This window comes from Pan paniscus, chromosome 11 (assembly GCF_029289425.2).
Source record: "Pan paniscus chromosome 11, NHGRI_mPanPan1-v2.0_pri, whole genome shotgun sequence".
NCBI lineage: Eukaryota > Metazoa > Chordata > Mammalia > Primates > Hominidae > Pan > Pan paniscus.
Window position 1 is genome coordinate 18,142,797 of NC_073260.2, and position 23,620 is coordinate 18,166,416.

General features: G+C 36.6%; 1 protein-coding gene across 1 annotated transcript; it reads left to right on the forward strand.

Annotated features, from left to right (window-relative positions):
• RAB14 (RAB14, member RAS oncogene family) lies at positions 1-22,788 on the forward strand. The gene is made up of 8 exons (XM_003833107.5): positions 1-463; positions 8,680-8,738; positions 9,865-9,918; positions 11,352-11,529; positions 15,070-15,136; positions 18,688-18,775; positions 19,122-19,152; positions 20,505-22,788. The coding sequence occupies exons 2-8, from the start codon at positions 8,687-8,689 to the stop codon at positions 20,680-20,682; spliced, it is 648 nt and encodes a 215-aa protein (XP_003833155.1). The 5' UTR covers positions 1-463; positions 8,680-8,686; the 3' UTR covers positions 20,683-22,788.
• Positions 22,789-23,620: the final 832 nt, after the last annotated feature.

Genomic DNA, 23,620 nt, shown 5'->3' on the forward strand with positions numbered 1-23,620 from the left:
TACGCGCTTTCCACCTTCCCTCCGGGCGCGAGCGCCCGTGGGGCGGGCCTCAGCGGCGGCGCGACAAGTCCAGAGGTGAGGGCTGAGGAAGGGGCGTGGCTAGCGGGCTGGCCTCGGCCACCCTCTTCCGGGCTCCGCCAGCTGCGCGCGCATCTTCTCCCCCTTCTTTTGTGGTCCGGCCCATTGCGAGGGTGACAGGAAACCCTGTGCAGGGAGCGCCGCCATCTTGGACCAGCCCGAGGAAGATACTGAGGGAGCCACAGGAGCAGTCACCGCTGCCACCGCTACTGCCGCTACTGCCGCTACTGCTGCCGGCGCGTCTGCACCTCTCGGCCTGCCAGTGTACCTGCCGGGGCCTCGGTCGACCGCCCCCGCCCCTCTCCCGCTGCGTCCGCACTCCTGTTCCTGGTCCTGACGCCCCCCTCCCGCCCGGAAAGCTGCCCAGCCACCAGCAACCCCCCAGGTAACCCGGACCTTCCGCAGTGTCCGGCCGGCTGATACCTCCTCGCGCCGGGTTCTTCAGAGGGGCGTGTGTGGGGACGGCGGAGACCGGGCCGCAGGCGGGCGGCGCCCCGGGGCCAGGCCCCGTCAGGCCGTGGCTAGCCCGTGGGTCGGCGGTGAGCGCCGCGGCGCCGGCCTGACAGGACTCCCGGGCGGGGGCGGAGGTGTCCCCTGCGCGGCTCCGGCCTGAGCCTCCTGCCCTCCCCAACCGGCGGGGCGCTCCGAGGCGTGCAGGGAAGGGTGTGTTTCGGCCTCGCCTTCCCCGCCTTCTCGGCGCGGCTGGGCAGGACCGCATCTCCCGCGGGCCCCCCTCTCGCCGCTGTTCCCCGCGGCCGCAGCCCGCCCCCGCAGGGTGTACCCACGCGTGCCGCGGCGCCCTGCAGCCCGCAAGCCCCAGACGTGGCGGTCCCGTCCCGTAGGCCGTGTCTGGCTCTGAGTACAAAGGCAGCTCTTCGCAGCCCTCTCGGCGTCTCGGGGCAGCTCCGGTGTCCTTGTCGATGTGGGGAGCCCGGCCCTGCAGCCGGGCCGGGGCCGGGGTCTGGGTCTGTGCGCCTGTGCTTGCGATGTCCTGGTTTTGGTGCGTTCCTGTGAGGCCCGTGGACAGCCTCTACGGCCCTGAACCTACAGAGCATCTAGAAATAAGAGAAAGTTGTGGCATTTCTAGAAGCTAAGAGAAGACGACAGAGCTGGAGTGTTTTAAGCGTTTTAACTGTGGGCCAGGTACATATTTAGGTATTTTTGTACCTATTTATCTTGCCCCGCGTAGCCCTCGAAGATAAGTTGTCTCCACTTCATAAGTGAGGAAACTGAGGCCTAAAGTTGTGATGTGTGTCTGGCTGTTGACGGTACATTACAAACTGGCTTCGGCTCACACTGTGGCTGGTGGTTTCTGTACTACATTCAAAAATTAGGCTAGGGTTACAGACATGACCATTTATAATGTAGTTACAACTTTATTCCTTTTTTACTGTGTTCGCATTGGATGACAGCTGATTACCCTTTTATGACCTAAAGTCCATAAAGTCAACCACTACACTGGCAAATCCTCATGCTTACAAACCCCAAAGGAGAGATGCCAGGATTTCAGTTTCATATATGAAGAAGAAATGGGTTCCAAGAGGACAGGTGCCTTCCTGGTGACCCCACAGCAAGTGTCAGAGCCCAGATTTGAACTCTTGCAAAGTTTACTGCTCATTTCGTTACTATCCCAACTGCCTTTAAAAAATTCTTTTATTTTTCTAAGGTAAATATTGTAGAGGAACAACTGCCTTTTATTTAGATTTGATTGTTGAGGACAAACTTGACCTTGCAGTAATCCAGCTCCTACCCCTTTATTCCCCCAAGCCTTTTCAAATTTTTTCTTCCAAGTTCTGTTTAGGCAGTTTTATTTGATCATGCCTAGAGGTATGTCGTGGTTAAGAGTTTTGGAGTCATACTGTCAAGGGTTCTCCCTCCAGTACTGCCACTTCCTAGTTAAGTGATCTTAAGCAAGTTACTTAACCTTTCGGACTCAGTGTCCTTATCTATAAAGGGTATAATTGGACCTGCATCTTAGAGTTGTTGCTAGGATTAAATGGGGTTTAAAGAAAGCCCTTAGCACGTTGCTTGGCATATAGTAAATCAGTGCCTGTAACAGTGCCAGGCACATAGTGGGTGTTTAATATCTTTTGAATGAATGAGAGAGGAGCATAGCTTTGGAGAGCTACATGTAGAGTTAAACCTGGGCCTTAATTCTAGCTCTCCATTTAGTAGTAGTATGACCACGGGTAGATCACTTCGGTTTCCTTATCTGAAAAATGAGTTTTTAGGATTAGAGACTGTTTATAAAGTAGCTGGCATGTGTTAGGCCCTCAATAAATGGCAGTTATTGTAAAGACGTAAAACCTTAGATTATAATAGCTATTAAAAAATCCCTTGAAATTAAAGCTACATCTTAAAAAGTTGTTGCTTTTTTTGTATTACAGTTAAACTTTATCATTGTTGCATACTTCAACTTTGCAACAGAATTTGGAGTGTTCATTTTTATCAATATCAAATATCTTTGCATAGTCACAGTAAGATATTGTGCTAGTGGAGGAAACTTGGTTAAGGTAAATAAAATGTGAAAACTTGGGCTATTGAGAGATGTTTCATGTTTTTTAAAAGAGGCCTGAAACATTTTTATGTGGTAAAAAATGCCAGACATGGCTAAAGACAACAGTTTGACAAATAGAAGTATTAGAGGTACTATACTTGACTTTTAAAAAGCTTCTTATTCTAGACAATTTTAAATATATACAAAATCAGGTAGCATACTGAGCTGAGCATTCATATACCTGTCAGCCAGTGTCAACAGTGATCAGTCTTGCTTCATCAATATACACTTGCCTCCTCCTTGCCAAATTATTTTGAAGCAAATCTCAGACACAATATCAGTAGTAAAATTTTCACTATTAATCCTTTTAACTTTAGCAGTAAGTGCAGGGATTTTTTTTTTTTGGCTTTTTGGTTGTTAAGTGCTTTCTTTCTGTAAACAGAGGTCCAGTATTATAATACTTTATTTCCTGTATATAGAAGACCATCAAAGTTACTTTTGCCACATTAAGCAATCCAGCTTTTTAAAATGATTCACATTATTTATATAAAAGTGACATTAAGTATATTGTCAAAAGTAAGGTTTTTTTTTTTTTTAAGTGGGTGGGCTACTTGTACTACTGTTGAGGAAATTGACCACTCATTTTTATTACATTAGATTATTAGATTAACTACAGAAGTTTTATCCGCCTGACTGACAAATCAGGTAGTAGTGGTCCATTTTAGTGGGCCTCTAAAGCAAGTCAGCATGCTTCTGTTGTTGAGTTCCACGAAGGCAGAGACAGTGTTGTCTTTTTTGATCATTGCTGTCTTGCTAAAGCCTGGCACAATGCTTTGTGCTTAGTAGATACTTAACAGATATGTTTATGTTGGAACCACAGAAGCAGTCCATCTCAGCTCTGGTATTTTTAACAAAACGTCGTGCATGTTAAAAAACAAACAAAAAACTTATCAGTGGAAATAACAAGGATAAGAATTAAATTACCTGGAATATTTAGTGGGTTGCTTTTCCCTTGTTATGTCTTGGATCAGCTATGTAAAAATTATACAGTAACATCATAGGTTCTAAGGAGTAGAATAACTGTATAACAGTTTTTAAAATCAGAGCAAACAGTAAGTAGTTAAGCTATTAAAAAACTCCCAAAAATATGCCCTCTACTATTGAGTGTTGGTTTTTTTATTTTGAGGCCAATCGTATTATTGGCTTCATAAGATATTCCTCTTATTATCAGTAAATGCGGAAATAATGTTGGGAATATTATGAGTGGGAGATTTGTTTGTTTTTGTTTGGGTATTCTTTAACCTGTATTAAAATTACATAGAAAAGGGCTTTTGAAATATTTATCGGTAGAGAAAATTTTATTTTTAATTCATTATAATAAGTCAGTGCAGGGATATATAAAGAAAAGTTAATAATTTCTCTCTTCCCTGTTTCTCCTGTCCATGTATTTTTCACAATTTGATGTGTATTCCATATTATATGAATATAGGGTTGAATGTGTGTGTGTTTGAAAGTGGGGTATGCTGTTGCATAAAACTCTGCAACATGTGTTTTTTCACTTAAAATCATGGATGTATTTCCAGGTTAATGCATATCGATCAAAATGGTTTCTAAACTAGATGGATATTATTTTGTATTATAGATGTACTTTATTCAGTCATTTGTTTGCTGATTATTTCCAGTTTTTTGCTGTAAAAACGGTGCATTAAATGCACTAATACCTGTAGCCTTATGGGCTGAAGCTTTTGTATATGTAGGATACTTTCTGGGCCAAAGGATGATTTGGATTATTGTTAAGATTTTTAAATATACTGATTACTTTCCAAAATGTTGGCACATTTCCACAAGCAGTATGTATGAAAGTGTATACCTTCACATCTGTACCTACATGTTTCAAAACTAGTCGTTTATGTCTGTGTAATCTTAGAAAGGTGTCTGATTCAGTAAATAGAAACCATGCATTCTATTTTTGTCACAACAATAATTAGTGTTTAATATTTGTTCAGTAACCATTTAGATCTAAATGTACTGACATGAAAATGTGTCTTATGATTTTGTTGAGTAAAAGAAATATGCAGAATTTTACAAGATGGCATACCCCATTTTAAAATACATTTTTCACCTTAACAGTGGTGAAAATGGTGGTGAAAAATGGTATATTTTCACAGTGGTGAAATGGTATGTTTCCACAGTGGTGAAAACTGGTATGTTTCATGTGCAGGAGATGAGGTTGAGAAATCCTTTATTAAAGCAATATTAAGCATATTAATATTTTTAAGGAGTCAGTTGAATACATGGCACAATTGTTAGTCTTTACTATGCATTTAGTAAATATTTCTCTTGGCAGCAAGGGTAGTTTATAGCTAAATTTTACATGCACTAATATCCTTCCTCTTTCTCTGATTTTTATTTTATCAGTCTACCTGTACATACCTGAAATAAGCTAATAATACCTTAGAGAAAATCATGGTCTTTGGAATCAGGCCTGGGTTCAAGTTCTAGGTCTACCATTTACAAACTTTATAACATTGGCCAAATGAGTGAATTTCTCCAAACCTCAGTTTCTTTAATTTTTTGCATGGACATAATGATAATGACTCTGCAGAGTTGTGAGAATTAAGTAAGAATTATAAAAAGTAGTATAGATCATTACATGGTTTACTCTCAAGTGTTCTCAAGAAACTTTTTCTAAGTAGATGAATTATAGTATTATAAGTTAGTATTACTAGTATTACAAGTTAGTATTACTAGTATTACCAGTCATTTATATCTATAAATTCTGACTGCAGTGCATCCTCTGAATGTAATTCATGTATCTTATTCAGAATATTAAATTATAATTAAGCGAGTGAATACTGCAGAGCTACATGGTACATCTGATAACCATATGGAGGAGGCACGACGGTGGAGAGGGCAGGATGGTGTGGTGGTTAAGAGGGGATCTCTGTAGTTAAAACAGTCCTAGGTTCAGTACAGACTTGGCTGTGTGACCTGGGCATGTTACCTCTTGAGTCTGTGTCCTCATCTGTAAAATGAGGATAATAATTAACTATGTTATAGGATAGTAGTAAGGATTAAATGAAATTGTATGTAAAATATTTAGCACATTGCCCGGCATATGTCAAGTACCCAATAAATAGTAACTCACAATTGTATTTCTTATTAGTTTGCAAATTGTTGATTATGTGTTAAATGCCTGTTGTCTAAATATGTAGTACTTTTTTTCCTTTAAAGGCAATAAAGATCTTTTACTTACATATGAACTTGATTCGAATACTTTTTGTAAAATGTGGAATAAAGTGAATTTTAATTGTCCCGGTAGTTGTATACAAGTTATAGAATATTACCAGGATTTTTTTTTTTCATTTATGGGGATTGTAATGTTAAGTGGGCTCATGTTTTCAGAGTTTGAACCAGACCAGCATTTCCTGTCCTTTTTTTTAGACTCAAGAGTTCTCTAAGTAAAGCAAAAGTACTGTTAAATAATAGGGGAAGAATTTTTTCCCTTCCAAAGTTAGGTAAAAATATATTCCTCACCTTAACAATGGTATGTTTCATGTTCAAGAAATGAGACTGAGAAATCTTTTGTTAAAGCAACATTAAGCCTATTTAGTATTGAATATAATTCTACTGCAAATACTTTTGACTGAAATGTATTAATATCAGTCAACTATGGGAATATATTTAAATCTAGACAGTATCTTCTTAGAATAAGAAAGGGAAGACCTGTTGTGAGTGTTGGTGGCTACAGTGTTAAATGTTTTCTGCCTTTGTTTACTGAAATTAGTAAGTTTGAGTAGTTTTCCTTTAATTCTGCTTTTATGGTTTTTATTTGTAATTTTTAAAGAAACGAGCAAGAAAAATGTGTGGTGTGGTGAGACAGAGCCCTGGTATTAAATCCGAAATAGTGATCATTTCTTTTATTTGGAAATAGTTTCTACTATATGAATGTTTGTAATTTTAAGATACATTTTCAAAGTTAGTTATCTCACATTTAATGAATGTATGATAATTAGCAGGTGCACAAATTAGTACAACTAAAATTGGGTCACAATTTTATGATAGTCTTTAAAGCATTTGAAGTACAAATTTGGGATTGTTAGAAGTCATAGCTTTAACATAAAATAGAAGGAGCAAAGTATGTACAACTACAACCTTTAGTTAGAAGAGGGAAAGAAATTAGGAAAATCAAGGGAGAAGAGCACAGAAGAGACAGTAATTTGAAGGTGACTGATTACTTTTACCCAGGTTTGAATGGGGAAAGAATTTAGAAGAATTAAAAATTGATTAGAAGAGTCGGAAGAATTCAAGTTAAGAAGTTAATAATCTTTAAATATTTTTAATGTAAGAGATTACTTTTCCCCCTTGTGTTTGGCATCTGGTTCAGAGATCAGGTAAATAATCCAGACCAGTTTTAGTCTCAGGACCAAGTTCATTCTTAAAAGTTTTGAGTCCCTAGTGCCTGGAAAAGGGAATAAAGTTGTTGTGATGTTCAGAATCAGTTAATCTAACTAGAAAAACTCCCTTTCCTGAAAGAACTGGTTAAGGGAGTTTTCTGTGATGCAGGAGACTGATTATAAATGTGTTAGAACATGCCAAACTGGAATGGGTAACAAGGCTTCTACTTTCACTAAATGTAATACAGATAGCTAAGTGAGAAGACTGTAGTGTGTGGAAGTGATTAATACTTTAATTAACAACTTCCTCTTCCCTTATAATAATACTCTTGTTTTAAATATATATTCTTTCTATGGGTTCAATGTTGTTATATAGAACTTTTGCTTGAAATATGGTATATAGTAAGGTGATAATTTCAGTAAATAAATTTCTCCAGTCATATTAAATGTCTGGCTTGTGTAATGTGACATTGACAGAAACACTAAAAGCCAGGCTTAAAAATACTGTAAGTCAGATTTTTTTAAATGGGTGAAATCTTTATATGTATAAATAATTTTTGTCTTAAGCTGAAAGCTGGTTTGAGAATAAACTTTATTGAAAGTTATTACCAGTTTTACAGTTCCCCCCCTTGTTTCTCTCTAGGACCTAGCACGTGTCTTACACATTCAGATAATTCATTTGAATAAATTGGAAAGTTTTTTGTTTTCTTTTTAAGTAGAAGAGAAATTAGAATTCTTTAGGTTAAGTCTATTTGAGGGTAAGAAATGGGCTGTGATCTTTTGAAATATCTTCTAATACACAAGCTTTCAAATTTTGCAACCATAAGTACAATTTTATGACATTATTTCTTTCAGTCCCTAGAATAGTGTATGGGAAGCACTTACTATGTTGTTAATCTGGCTGGGCACAGTGGCTCATGCCTGTAATCCTAGCACTTTGGGAGACTGAGATGGGAGGGACGCTTAAGGCCAGGAGTTCAAGACCCAAGACCAGCCTGGTCTTCAAAAAATGTGTGTGTGTGTGTGTGTGAGAGAGAGATAATCTGCAAGTCCTGTATTAGGTTGAGCTATATGAAAATGCCAATAAACGTTGACTTGAAAAATCTATAGGAAGAACAGTTTCATGTGATTCAGTCTAGTTCCAACATTGATTTGGAAATCATACGATTGCTCTTTGCGCTGCTAACTGTTGATTTAAAGTAGAGTAAAAACGTTGTTTTGTGTTTATAAATTAAGTGGTTCCTTTATATACCATTCTGTTTAAAATCAGAGTTCTGAACAAGTAGATCATTAGTAACTTACTTGATCAGTTAACAGGGAAGGTGACTTTAAGGGGAGAAGAGACTATAGTGATGTTTAACTTAAATTTATAAAGTTTTTTTGTTTGACAATTTTCAGATTAATACTTATTGGATTTTTTTAAATTATACTTTTAAGTTCTAGTGGATATTAAGTGAAATATTGGAGTTGTGGTATAAATGGTTTCTTATATTTCTGTGGATAGCACATGAGAATGTGTAAGCATCATTCATCCAAGAGAATTTGTGTATTTGATCAGTTTGTGAAATGCAGTTTTATTTTGACTTACTGTAACCAACATTTGTTTGTATTCAGTGTCCTTTTCTACCTTTAAAGGATAGCAGTGATCTGTTTGAATTACTTGTATATGCTTTCCTTCTGAAGTAACAGAGATTTCTTTGTTTTTAGTGCCACCATGGCAACTGCACCATACAACTACTCTTACATCTTTAAATATATTATTATTGGTAAGTTTATTTACACTCTTGTTCCCAAAAGAAGGTTAACATACAAAATATTTATATGTTAATACTTAAACAGTACCACTTCAGGGGTGAGTGATTTTCTTACTGTAAAACTAGAACTCCTTTTATAAGATTTATTTTTGCATTAGCAATGCAGCTTTTGCATTGTGGCCATGGATATTTCTGTGGTACAGTGCTGGTGGGTACCTTGTGAAGTGATGTTCATTGTTCTTGAGGGCTGCTTGAAAGCTTTTTGATGCTAGGAAGTATCAGTGTTTCAAGGAGTGCAGAAACATTCCTAAAATACTGTGAAAGCTCTCAGATTCCCCTGGGTTTCTGTTATAAGGAAAAATTGGTAGAGAATATTGTTTGATTCCAAATCAATTGTGTAATATATATAAAATATAGTATTTTTCTTAATTGGTGTTTTTTTCCTTAAGTTTCAAGGTTTTGCTCAAATTGTCTTAATACTATTTATCCAAACATAAAACTACATTTGAAAGTACACGTTTTTCAATGAATTGTTCACATTAGAACAATTTGCTTTCATGTTGAACTTAATGTGTCCATTCTAATGTTTCCTTCATCAAGGGTTAACATTGCTATAGTACAGTCAGAGATGACATCTTTTCTCCTGGGGTTTTCATGTAATGCAAATTCTTTTCTTTCATAGAATAATACAAGAAGTATAAGACAGGGACCTAGTGAATCAAGCTTCCAGAACTCAGTTTGTTATTTCTGCTTGTTACATGCTACCCCATTTGTCAGTTTTTGAAATTTGTTGCTTTTATGCATGAGTTAAAGGAAAAAAACAAAACAAAACAAAAACATAAAATTTTGAAACAGCTCAAAGTAAAAAAAATTCCATTAAAAAAATAAGCACTTCCCAGCTGGTGGCTATTTATTAACAGTAATAATTTACAGCCAAATTCTGTCACTGCTAAAGATTGGGAATAATATTCCATTTGTGTCTCACAGTGAAAACTTTTGAATCATTATAAAGTAGGAAAATAAAAATTTGTTAAGTGTCCCAGAAACTTGTGATATGTTATATGGTAAGGAATATAGCGATCATTGCATAAAATTGAGAAATGTAATTGCCACCTGAAACTTCTTTTTTTTTAAACAGGGGACATGGGAGTAGGAAAATCTTGCTTGCTTCATCAATTTACAGAAAAAAAATGTAAGTTCAATACATGAGGTAAACATTAATAGTTTTCTTTATCGCCATGTTTCTACTTTTTAGAAAGTGTCATTTTCATTTCAGAAAGTATATAACCTTTCCCTATATTTGTACTTTTTTTAAATGGGTACAGATAAAATGAAATATGCCAGCATGTTTTAGGGTTGATTTTTATACACATTATATAATCTGATTTGCTTGTTTTGATCTTCTTGATGTTAAAATAATTTTTAAAAATACATAAAATAATGTCAAACTTAATCTTTTTATTCTCTGACTTTCTGTTACAGGAATTGATTATCTTATTAGGAGAAATTTGCTGCATGTATCATTTGTTAAATAACAGATTTGAAATACTTAAAATGGAATTCTTTCTACTCTTTCTTGGGTGATAGAAGGGACCAATGTGTTGTAACTGATATGCTAAATATAGTTGAAAGTGTTTCTGTATAGTTGAAATTATTTCTTTGACATTTTTGTGCTGCTTACCACAGAGGTTTGATGTAACATTTTATGAAGTGCCCAGAAGTCTGTGTCCTTGTACTGGAGAATGGTGGGTTTAGGTTTTAAGTGGCCTCATTATAAGGAAAGGACTAATAAATTTGTTCATTGGCTTAGACATATATAACTTGTCATTGTATAATAAGTAGTATATGTTAGCCAGGTGTGGTGGCTCATGCCTGTAATCCCAGTAGTGCTTTGGGAGACTTACGTGGGAGGCTTGCTTGAACCCAGAAGTTCGAGGTTACAGTGAGCTATGCTTGTGCTACTGCACTCCAACATGGGTGACAGAGCAAGACCCTGTCTCTAAAATATATGCATATATATATAAAACATGCTGATTTTCTTTGAGACACTGATATTTTCTGGGATAAGAATCTGTTTGACTAACAACTCCTAGGGTACCAAGACCATTGATTGATCTGTTATAGATAATGATTGTAAGAAGGCTAAATGGTATAATGTTGATATTGTGAAGAATTAATTAAAATCCTTATTTTTACTTAGCAGATTATTTTAGCCGAGGGGTCAGCAAACGGTGGCCAGTGGGGCAAATCCAGTCACTGCCTGTTTTTGTGAATAAAATTTATTGGAATACAACCATGCCTGTTTTACATATTGTCTCTGGCTGCTTTTATGCCTCAGTGGCAGAGTTGAGTAGTTTGTGACAAAGACCTTTTGACCTGCAAAACTTAAAATATTTTCTGCTTGGTCCTTTCTAGAAGTTTGCTGACCCCGATTCTAGTACAGTCACATTTCCCTGACTTCTTACTTCTGGGTGTTTGTTAATTTTTTTTTTTAGCGGTAGCTTTAGTCTATTTATAGCCTGTAAGTATTAGTAAGCCATTTGCTTATTTAGTGGATTTTCCCCCTCTAGGCTTAATTTGAAGTTTTCTGAAAATTGGGCTATTACTTTTTTTCCTCCTTAACAGTTATGGCTGATTGTCCTCACACAATTGGTGTTGAATTTGGTACAAGAATAATCGAAGTTAGTGGCCAAAAAATAAAACTGCAGATTTGGGATACGGCAGGACAGGAGCGATTTAGGGCTGTTACACGGAGCTACTACAGAGGAGCTGCGGGAGCTCTTATGGTCTATGATATCACTAGGTAAGAGATAATTTTTCAACCTTCATATGGGGAAAATAAATCTACTTTGGGCATTTAAAAAAAAATTTGATAGGCTTTTTTTTAGTTTGTAATTGTATGACTGTGAATGAACTTACTTGTTTTTTATGGTTTCTTAAGTTGCCATGTAAAACTTGATATAACACATTGATATTTTCCGAAAGTTTTTATGACTGAAGAAAAATTTAGGGAGTTATTGGGTGAAGCTAATAGAAGAATACAGTTCTGAAAAGCAGCTTCAGTTGAATGATTTGAGGAGAAATAATATTTTATATAAAATGTTCTTTTAAGTAGAAAGCAAGCAACTCATTCTTGGGACTTACTCTATTTAGTCTCTAGTGTTAAAGTTTACACCTCTCAGAAGGCCAAGCAAAGAGTTTTGCTAGTCCAGCATGGTAGATTATAAAAAATTTTATGCTTGCATCTGAAGGTGTTTGAGTATTTATTTACTAATTTTTTTTTCTCTTAAAATGGATAGAAATGACTTCCAATACTACATGCAGTAGGTTTAAATTTATTTCAACATGACTGTTTCTGGAATTCCAAAGCACTTGATGTAAAGTAATAAAACTACTGTACATAAAGGTTTGACTTTGGAGAACATGGAAAACTGTGCCACTTGATTAGACCCTGCACTGTTTGTCTACTGTAAGCTAGAAAATGAACTGGATCACCTTTCATGTTGATGTAAAGTGCCAGTCAAAAGCAATGTGACTCTGTTTCTTGGGGGTAAAGATGGGTGAGTGGGACCAAGTGATAATTAGAGTTTAAAGCATATTTCCTTTCGGAAAATGCCTTAAAAGGTTTCCTCTTGATGTGTCATAATGTGCATTAGCATATTAAGACTCTGGGAAGTTCTGCAGTAAGAAATTCTTTGCTGTATGACTTTATTTAATTTGGTGTTTCCTAAGCTTATTTTATTGAGGAACACACTTTGGGAAATGCTGCCTTAGAATAAAGATATTGACTAATTATAATTATAGTGCCTAAAGTTTTCAGTAAATTCTAGAATTGGGTGGCCTCAGAGGGAAACAAGCCTTAATGCCCTTCATTATAGCCAGGCAATCTGTGATAACGATCAAGAGTATTATGGGAAGACTGTTAATAAACCTGGCCGCCTACACAGAACTGTCTGATTTTATAAGGAATGCATTTCTGAAGACTTCACATAATTAAAAACTCAATAAAATTTAAGTATGGTGATGTGTGCTAAGAATATTGTTTTTGCTTTTAAGCATATCTTTTAAGCATAGTTAATACTTTTGGTAAAATCTGTGTCTATTCAAGTCATCAAAAAAAGTACTTCAGCTGGGAACAACCAGAACATGCATCAACTGATGAATGGATAAACACTGTGATACATCCATACAATGAAATGTTACTCAGCTATAAGGAAGAAGGAAATACTGATACAGGCCACAACATAGATGAAACTTGAAAACATTATGCTAAGTGGAAGAAACCAGACACTAAGAGACACATACTGTATGATTTCATTTATGAAATATCGAGAATTTATATTCTGGTAAATTTATAGAGAAAGAAAGTGGATTGCCAGAGGATGGGAGTGAGTGACTTCTAAGTGAGTTCAGAGTTTCTCTTTGGGGTGATGAAAATGTTCTAGACTTAGATAGTGGTGATCAGTGTGCAGGTTTGTAACTATCCTTAAAACAACTAAATTACGTACTTTAAAAGAATAAGCTTTATGATATGTTCATTATATTGCAATAAAAACTGTTACTGGAAAAGAGTACCCCAGGCTTTAGTCAGGTGCTAAAGTGATACTTTATAGTGACTTTGATATTGCAGTCATGACAGCAGTTTTTTTCTGTTATTCTTTGACATTTTACAAACGTAAAAGTCCCTTTTTATTTTTGTCATTAACTCTCATTGTTACAGGGTGCTTTTCTAAATTGACAGCGTAGCTTGTCGTGACAGTTGTTTTGCCATAACATTTTGACATATCTAGTATTTTAGCACTTTTTTTTAGTACTAGTACCACCAATTAATATTTGAATAATATTTATTTATAGATTTAAAATTATAATGATAGTGAATATTAAATTAATAACAATTACCAGAATCATTGGCAGAAGTTATGGTACATGTAAGTAATATGGTTTATATGATTTTGGTACTAGGCTTTTCTGTGTACTTCACTCTCTGTGTCAGCTTTGAAATTTTAAAATTCATCAAAGTCAGTAGAAATGTTCAGACTTGTTTAAGGTTTATGCATGAAGTAGTAAAACATACCTGTTGTATAAAGTCAAGATATGCCAATAATACAAATATCAAACACAGATAAGGCTTGTGCTTTTTAAAAATTGTATTTTATCATTGTTTACTTAGAAAATTCTAAAACATTGGGGGGAAAGGGGCTATTTTGATATATATGACTTTTTTGACATCTAAGTGGTGATTTATGAATAATATGATGTAACACAATAAAAGTCTGACTAAGGAGTTCTTTTCAGTTCTCATTGGGAAAGAACGATATACTTTGAATAACAGATTTTCTATGAGAACTGGCAGCTAGAGATCATGGAATATATTCACAGGACTAAACTAGAGACACTTAAAGGACATGTGGTATTTGTAAAAGAGTTCTAGGCCTGGTTTTGACACCAGTTAAGTCTTTATGGGCTTCCGTTTCCTCACATGTTAAACGAGTAAGATAGACTAACATTCTGTGAGTCTATAAATCAGAAACATTTTTAACCTCAAAAATTTTATTATCTTTGACCCCTTTGGTAGATTCTACTGTGTATGATATTACAAATATTTGGGTTTGTTTACTTATCTTAGAGCTTACTTGGCTAGTGCAAATGAGCCTATGAGTTTTTAAACTCTTGCTTGGAGAAAGTAGAAAAATAGGACAGTTAAAATTCCAGAATAATTTAGCTGCCTGATAAGAGAACAAAGTTAGGATGAACTTTTTCACTGATATCTGGGGACTTGAATTCTTGTCAGATGTCTTCAAAGTCAATTTTATGCTGTTATGGTTAGCTTGCTCTTTAAATTATTAAGGAACGGTGAATTGTATGCCAGCTTATAATAGTGTGACTTGGTTTTTAATGAAATTAAAATTTAAAGACAAGCAGAAGTGTCTTCCATTAAATGTGTCATGGTTAGGCATTTTGATACAACTTTGTGCTTTGTGATTGAAAATCTGTATGATTTCAAAGTAATTTGAGTTTTGACTCCACATTGGCATTTCCATCAATTTACTGTGTTGTTCCTTGCTTGCTTATTGGTCTGTTTACGGTATGCTTTTAGGAGTAAACAATTTACTCCTGACCTGTAATTATCAAAGTTGTTGGATATTGAGTTGTTTATTTAAAAATATTAGGTTTGGCTAGATTTTTGAAAAGTATGCAGTTGTATTTCACAACTACTGTTCTGAGTAACTGGTCAAAGCAAAATTATTATTTTAGGATATGTTGATTAAATATGTATTTTAAATATTTAAGTTTTTTTCTATAATTATATGGCAGTCACAAATTTAAACTTTTATTTTTGCAGAAGAAGTACATATAACCACTTAAGCAGCTGGTTGACAGATGCAAGGAATCTCACCAATCCAAATACTGTAAGTTAAATGGCATCTTATTACACAGAAAATTTAAGAACTAAGCTAACCCAAAAAGGGAAGCCATTTACTGGTGAGATTTTTGTCTTCAGATACTAACAATGAGAGAATTTTTATTGTATTCTTCAATTAGTTGAAGAAAACCTAACAGTTATTTTTCAGTTCTTATTAAACCAGGTTTTGCATTTTATTATACCTAGGTTTTTTGTTCATGTTTGTCATTACTATTATGAATGTAGTGGTGATCTCATGTGAAGACTATGAAATCTGAAATTATGATTTTAAAAGGGATCTGCATTAATTTCATAAAACTTTAGCATTGGAGGATACTGGGCAAAACGTAGAAGAGATCTTTCTGTACTGTTTTTTACAACTGCATGTGAATGCGTTACCTCAATAAAAATTTCAACTACAGGAGGAGAATTAAGGATAAAAATTTCAGTCAAAAATAAAAAGGATTCTGTATGTGTTAAAACATTAGCTTCTTAACCAGACTGAGATGATATTTATTGAGATTTTAAAGGCCAGCCACCATGCTAGACTCTGCAGTATACAAAGATAAACATGGATCCTTGGTCCCAAAGAGCTTATAGTCTAGCAGGGAGAGAACCAGCAGATATGCAGATAACTGTGCTGCAAAGTAGATTGAAGCATGAATTAGAAATAGAGGGACTGGCACAGTGCTGGAGAGCCTAGGATGATCAGTGCCATCTGGAGAGAAAGCAGCTTTACAGAGGAGTGGTGTTTGAGCTGGTCCTTGAGGGGTGAGTGAAGTTTCAGTAGATATTGTTGAGGGTATGCCAGGAACAATGTGAGGAAAGACACACTGAGCTGTGACTTGAGTTTCTCAGGAACAAGGCTTGTGTCTCACTTGGCTTTATACCCCCAACACTTGGTAGAGGCCTCCTTCAAGAACTGTGTTATCAGTGGTAAGATTAGCTTTTATCAGGAAATGGTGGTTTAATCATATTGAGAGTCAGTTAACATTGTTTGCCTATCATGCTAGGGACTGTGCCCGAAACTTTCATTTCCATTATCGCATTAAACCCAAGGTTTACATACACACCTATAAATGGGTGTTCATAGCAGCTTTATTTCCAGTAGCCCAAAACTGGAAACCTAGGTGTTTCCCAACCTGGCCATTGACAGGTGAATGGTTAAACAGTTCGGAACATCTCTATAGTGGAGTACTACTAAGCCGTACGTAGGAATGAATTCTTTATATATGCAGCAGTTGAGCTGGGTCTCAAGGGCATCATACCCAGTAAAAAAGCCAATCTCAAAAGTTTACATACTGTATGATTTCATTTAGAAAACATTCTCAAAATGACAAAATTGTAGAGATGGGGAATAGATTAGTGATTGCCAGGGATTAGCAAAGGGGGTGGAGGGTGGTAGTGGTGTGATGACATAGAGGGCAGCACAGAAGCAGTTTCTTTGTAGTGATAGAACAGTTCTGTATCCTGATAGTGATGATGGAGATCTGCACCTGAGATAAAATTACATAGAACCACCCATGCACGAACGCACATGTGCCTGAGAATGTGTAAAAACTGAAATCTGAATAAGGGCTGGGGATTGTACCAATGTCAGTTTCCTGGTTTTGAGAGTGTATTATAGTTACATAACATCCTACCATTAGGGAAGTTTGGTGAAGGGTACACAGGACCTCACTGTTATTTTTTGTAAGTCTCTGTGAGTCTATAGCTATTTCAAGTAAAATATTAAAAACAAAACTCGTTGTAGAGGGCCCGTGGAGGAGTATAATAAAATTAACCTTCCCGCCCTGTGTCCTTCCTGCCTCATTTATGTGCTTTGAAATAGAACCAGATCAGGAGAAAAAAAATTTCTTGAGTTTTTCTTAAGTGCTCCATTTTCTATAGAATTGCCCTTGATTTCTGTGTAGAAGTTGTGTTCTCTACCATTTTGTTGTGGGCATGTTTTGTATCTCTGTAATTAGCATGCCACTTTATGTCTTCCCTTTCAGGGAGATAAGAAGCCTTATTTGGAGATTCATAGGGAATCAGGAGTGGGGCAGTATTTCTTGTTTGAGTACCTATCTTGTAATGGCCCTATGCTAGTCATTGTGGCTTTACCAGACTTGATTTTTTATAAATTGATTTCCTTTTTAAGTATCATTATTTTATTCTTTTAAAATACTAATGGATAGTGTATGAAAGTTTCTTCCCCTTCACAGTGGGCACTTTGTCCACACTGTTTAAAGAATGCTCACTTTTGTTGTACTACTTAACTGTCCTTGCATGAGGTTTACATTCAGATCAAAATGATTATTTGGTTTATGGACACACATTTTTGAAAGTGGAAGAGCCAGGAGCTGTAATTTTACATGAAAAAAAGTTAATGGCTGAAGTGCCTTTTAGTTGAAACCATCCATTCCTAAAGTGTTCATATCTAGATTACCATATCTGTTTGGAAGGGGGAAAAAGGGAAGGATTTTACCGGTTGGTGTCAAATAAGCTCATAAATGTACAAAGACAGTTTATCCATAACCCCCCTCCCCACCCCAGGTAAAGGCCAAAGCCCTTTGCTGTTTCCCAAGGGTACATATTTTTTTCTTACAACTTTGCAGAGCTGCCTCTAACTTTGGCCTAACTTCACTTGTATGAATGGTTCCAAGGTGGATATAGGTGGGTGGGTGATACTTTGCCTTGGATTTGAACTTACTGCATACGTGCCCCCAAACCCCTACTCCCAGCTGCCCCTTGTGTATACACATAGACATTGCTTATCAGTTACTGTTAACTATAAACTCAATCCTTTCTAGGGATAGTGTGGGGTAGGATAGTATTTGTCTCAAGATTTCAGTTTGGGTTTCTACCTGAGATCTAATGTCCTCCTACCACTGACTCACTGAGTGACCTTCAGCAAGTCCTTTTGCCTTATTTGAGCTTCAGTTTCCTTACTGATAGCCTAAAGGAGTTGAACCTAGTGGCTTTCAAACTTTTTGAGGATCTCAGAACTGTTTGAAAACCTGATGGAAGCCATGAATCTTCTCCTCTAGGGAATGCCCACAATTACAGTATTTACAGTATTTCAAGGTATTTACAGATCCCCTGGAGCTTGTCCATGAACCCTTAGTAATCTTACTCAGCTATATCGTAATCTTTGGACTAGACCAGGTGTCACCAAAGTATGTATGGCCTGTGGGCCACATTCAGCCCACAGCCTGTTTTTGACTGGCTTGTGAACTAAGGATGATTTTTAAATTTTTAAAGGGTTGTTAAAAACAACAACAAAAAAACCCAGCAACGAACATGTAACAGAGACCATATGAGGCCCACAAACCTGAAGAATATACTATTTATTCTTTACAGAAAGTTTGTCAACCCCTGACCTAGATCATTGCTAATGTCCTTTGTAGTAATGACTTCATGAATCTGTAGCCCTGTCTAGTGGATAATTGCTAGTACTTGGTTTTCTTTTTAGGCCCAGTTATTTTTTCTATCAAGATTTTTGGATTTCAGAATTTGCATGGTTGGTTTAAATTACTGCTTTTGTTACAAGGTGTCTTTCTTTTGATCACAAATTAGGTAATAATTCTCATAGGAAATAAAGCAGATTTGGAGGCACAGAGAGATGTTACATATGAAGAAGCCAAACAGTTTGCTGAAGAAAACGGTGAGTTTCTTTAAGACTTAATGGTCACAATTGGAGAATTATTAAGGAAAGGTGGGCTTGACAGTTTTGTTGGGTTTTTTTGCATTTTTTTTTAATGCAGACTCAGAAATCTCAAGAATGAGGAAGTAACAATGTGTTTCTATTTCTGTGTGATTTATGTTGGAGCAGTACAGTTATTTAGTGACAAATATAAAGATGCTCTCCACCTCAAACTTACATACTTTTTCATAAAATACTATGGGAGGAGTACTAAAAACTGATGGGAAACCTTTTCAGATGTTACTAAAGAAGTGCACTTGTGAGTTAGTTTGAAGTGTCCTAATTATAGTCTGAATTTTATTTTTAGGCTTATTGTTCCTCGAAGCGAGTGCAAAAACGTAAGTGTGACCAAAATACAGATATTTCAATTATATTCAAGTTTCTCAAAGTAGAACCGTATATATGAAAAGTATATAATGTATATACACATATAAAGTACTATCTATAAATGTGTAATGCTTACTGCAGGAAGAACAGCAAACATCTCTTTGCTTCCTTTTTTACATTTCAAAATAATACGAATTTTTGTTACTTAAAAGATTGTACCTTGATTATGCCTGTTGGTAACCCAGGTTAATAAATGAAACTTTGTTTACATTTCAAAAGTGTTTGACTTTTCCCAAATGACAGTGTTTGACTTTTCACAAGTGAGGTTGAGTTTGGCATCTCAGACAAGCTTGGTCATTCTGTTCTTCCTGTAATACTTCTGATCACATTAAAAAGCATGATTTAAGGGAATAGTGTCTACTCAGAAGCATAGTGAACATTTTCTAATTGTTCTTCCATGTCTGCTATTGAACTGTGGTACACCCATCATTGTTCTTCATTTATTAGGCCAAAAATTTCTTGTGGTGAGGAGAGGCTAACCTGTTTTCATTTAGTCTCAGCTGTGCTATTAGTCCAAAGAAAACTGAATGGAGGTGTTAACGTGGCTAAGCATGATTATGTCACCATTACTCGATTAAAAACAGCTCAGTTCATGCTTGGCTGAGCAGACCATATTATTCTTGGAATTCTTTTCAGCATGTTCGGAGAGATTTCATTTCTGTTTGGAGTATCCTCTCTGTTATCACAGAAATGACCTATCTGAATTGTCATGGTGTGTATTAACATACAGTATTTTAATGATTGCATATAACACATGTAGTTGTCCAAATAGGGTTTGTAGAAAGGGCTTTCAGTACATGTATGTATGTATGCTTTCCATAGAAAGTAGTTTTCCGGCCGGGTGTGGTGGCTCATACCTGTAATCCCAGCACTTTGGGAAGCCAAGGCAGACGGATCACGAGGTCAGGAGATCGAGACCACCCTGGCCAACATGGTGAAACCCTGTCTTTACTAAAAATACAAAAATTAGCTGGGCGTGGTGGTGTGCTCCTGTAGTCCCAGCTACTCGGGAGGCTGAAGCAGGAGAATCGCTTGAACTTGGGAGGTGGAGGTTGCAGTGAGCTGAGATCGGGCCACTGCACTCCAGCCTAGTGACAGAGTGAGTCTCTGTCTCAAAAAAAAAAAAAAAAAAGGAAAATAGTTTTCCATGTTCTCTTAGCTCAGTGTTCTGGTAATCTCTTATTAGATGACAGTGGTTAAGTTGGAGACATCATGGCAGTTAACTAAAGATTAGCAAAAGGTCAGTGTCTTGTCTTTTGTAGAAAACTGTGGTTCTCCAATAAAGTTATCAATTGCCTCTTAGGGGAGAGAATGTAGAAGATGCCTTCCTTGAGGCTGCCAAGAAAATCTATCAGAACATTCAGGATGGAAGCTTGGATCTGAATGCTGCTGAGTCTGGTGTACAACACAAACCTTCAGCCCCGCAGGGAGGCCGGCTAACCAGTGAACCCCAACCCCAGAGAGAAGGCTGTGGCTGCTAGTGACCTCTTTGCTGTGGCCCCTCATTTGACCTTTCACCTCTGTCTGTTGGAAGCAGTACTTTTTACTGCCTCATTGTCTTCTGTACATCTTACTGGGTTTAATTAAAAAAAAAGAAAAAACTCTGTTGTAAAAACAGTTTAACACAATACTAAACTGCTAAACAACTAGATGTAATCAGGTTATCAAAGGCAAGTAGAGTAATAAATCTCTCCTGCATGGTAAATCTAGACTTTTTTTCCCCCTTGTCCTCGTGATAAGTATGTCACCAATATATGATTTAAACCGAGCACTGATGCTGGACTTCATGATTTTTACCCTCCCTTTGGCAAGGCTTTGTCTCACTGTACGGTTTAATTTGGTGATATCTTAAGCCTTTCTTCCCATCCTTAACTGTTGAAGTATGTCTGTTGTAACCAATAAGTTTATTGCTGTGAAATTACTTCTGATGGTAGAGAAGGGGTTCTATAACTGCTTTTGTTTTGTTTTGGATAAATTTCCTGTTGTGTGGGTGGCATTTTTCTTGACGAGATTTGCTTCTGTCTTAGCCTCGCACAGGGAAAATATCCATTTATCTTCTCTCTCGTGCTTAATTAATAGCTTTATCTTTTTTTATACCATTTTATCCTTTTCTCTTTAACAGAAAGTAAATATGTATAAAATTTGAAGGAATCGAACTAACAATACATTCTGTGTATATTATTTTAATGAAGAAAATAAATTGATTACTGGCATTGGAACAGTATAAAATACCAGTTTGTACAGTATGACCTATATGTGACCATGTTACTCCCTTCCATTTCACACAAAGAAATAGACACAACTGCAGTTCACAAGTAGTACTGGCTCCACCCCTTGGTGCTGGCAGTGTTTGGGGACATTATGCTGGAAAGAGCTCCTAGCATCAGAGGATTAACACTAGCAGATTCTGTTCCATCTTTGCACTGTTGCTTACCTGCTGATTTTCTTAACTGTTCTTGTGCAATCGACAATGTGCTAACCTGCTTTTCTCTTTTTGTAAACGTTTTTGCATTACAGGCTGCATTCTTGCCTTACTGTATAGAAAAAGAAAAAAGGCTGGGTTTACTATTGCACATTTTAAGCTTTTATACCTTTATCTTCTTGGAATGGTCAGATTCTGAACTGGACAGTCAGAACCACAGGTCTGCTGTTAAGGGATTTTAAATTGTGCATTTTTAACCCTACAGTGAAATAACTTAAGATATCCCTGTGTTCACAGTATGAGGGGCTGTTTTATGTCATGTTGGCATAAATTGTTTTGTAAAAGGGAACGTGTTTCTAAGGGTGTTTCAGCGCTTGTGCTGATACAAAGTAAGTTATTACTTTGCACCAGGTGGTTTGGCCACTGAATTAATACTGTATAGCAAGAGAAACAATCTTATTTTTTTGGACAACATGTTTTATTAAGTTCTTCATTTCTGTTGATTTTTCTTATTGCATTTATGATTCAGTGGCTGGGAATTGAGAATTTATTTGAAATAGAGTAGGTAACACCTCAGCGTACTATAGAAAATGCACTCAGCTCAACTGCTGTGTTTAAAATACACATTTTAAATCCCTCTTTACAGACACTAACATAAAAGTACATCTTTCTGGGTTGTAAACATGTGGTAGTACCAGAGTATTGTATAGTCAATGTTAAATAAAAGCCAAAACTGGAATGTGCAGAAAGTAGGCTTTGGTTAATTTGTGGATTCATTTTTATTTTTGTCTTTGTTTAACTTTTTAAAAAATAAGATTTCTGGAGTAGATTGGTATATTCTGTTGAAGACTTACAGTGATCCATTTTGCTTACACTGTTGCATCACAAGGGACTCACCCAGGGACCATGACCTGCTGGTGTGTGTGTATATTTACAAAAACAAAACAAACAAACCACCCATTGGGATATAAGGTAGCAATCACAAACTAAAGACTGCGGCTTGTTGAGGTGCAATACCCTGACTCCCAAAGTTAGTTACAGTGGGTTTTATTGTTTTTGTGACTGAAGGATTTATTCAGACTGCTGTACTCTTCATTTGATGTAACAAAATGCTATTAATCTAAATATTTGTAAATAAAGTACCTGTATCTAGATTAAATTAAAATTGGTTGCATTATTTTCTGAACTATAATAGGGTTTTTCTTCAGGTGAACAATTTGACGTGTCATCAGTTTTTATTGCAGCACTGTCCATATTCATTGTATAAAGAGAGGTCTACGTATGCAGCATATAAAACCACATCACTAAGTAATAGACCCACAGCTTTATTCTTGTGTTTACATTACCCTTGAAATGTTTTCAGTCAACCCTTTTCAGTGTAAGATCAGCACATTTGGTGGCTGATGCTGTTCTCCTTTGACTGTACCGGGAGCCAGATTCTATCATATGCATGTGTAATCCCCTGTAATACACTCAGGTGCTCACAAATAGAGCAGATTGTCATATTGTAACATGCGTGTGCCAGACACCGGGCAGTACACTTTGGAAAGAATGTGAAATCCTTTTAATTTTTAATCCATAGCTTACTGCTTGTGCAGTCACCTGCTTCTCGAGGTTACTCATTGCCCTTGGACCTGTGAGGAGGCCCTCAGATTAGTAATTGGTGCTTAGTACTATTTATGCTTAAATAGATCTTCCAGTACAATGTTGAAGTCTTTTTTATGGATAATAACGTGTTTGATGGAGTAACTTTTTTTTTTTTATTATTATTTTTTGGTTGGTGGTTTACACGTTAATAGAGGTAGTACAATTTCTTTGGAAAGGTGTCTTTTGAAGCCAGCTGTTAAGCTTCATACATTACCTCCCTTCTCAAATTCGATAAGACAGTAGTTTTGGGGAACTTTTTTGCCCATGTGTCTTTTGTTTTAAGTGTGATTTTAAAAAAAATGAGTGGTTCAGTTCATTCCCCTAAACAGAAGAAAAGACCAAATAATTAC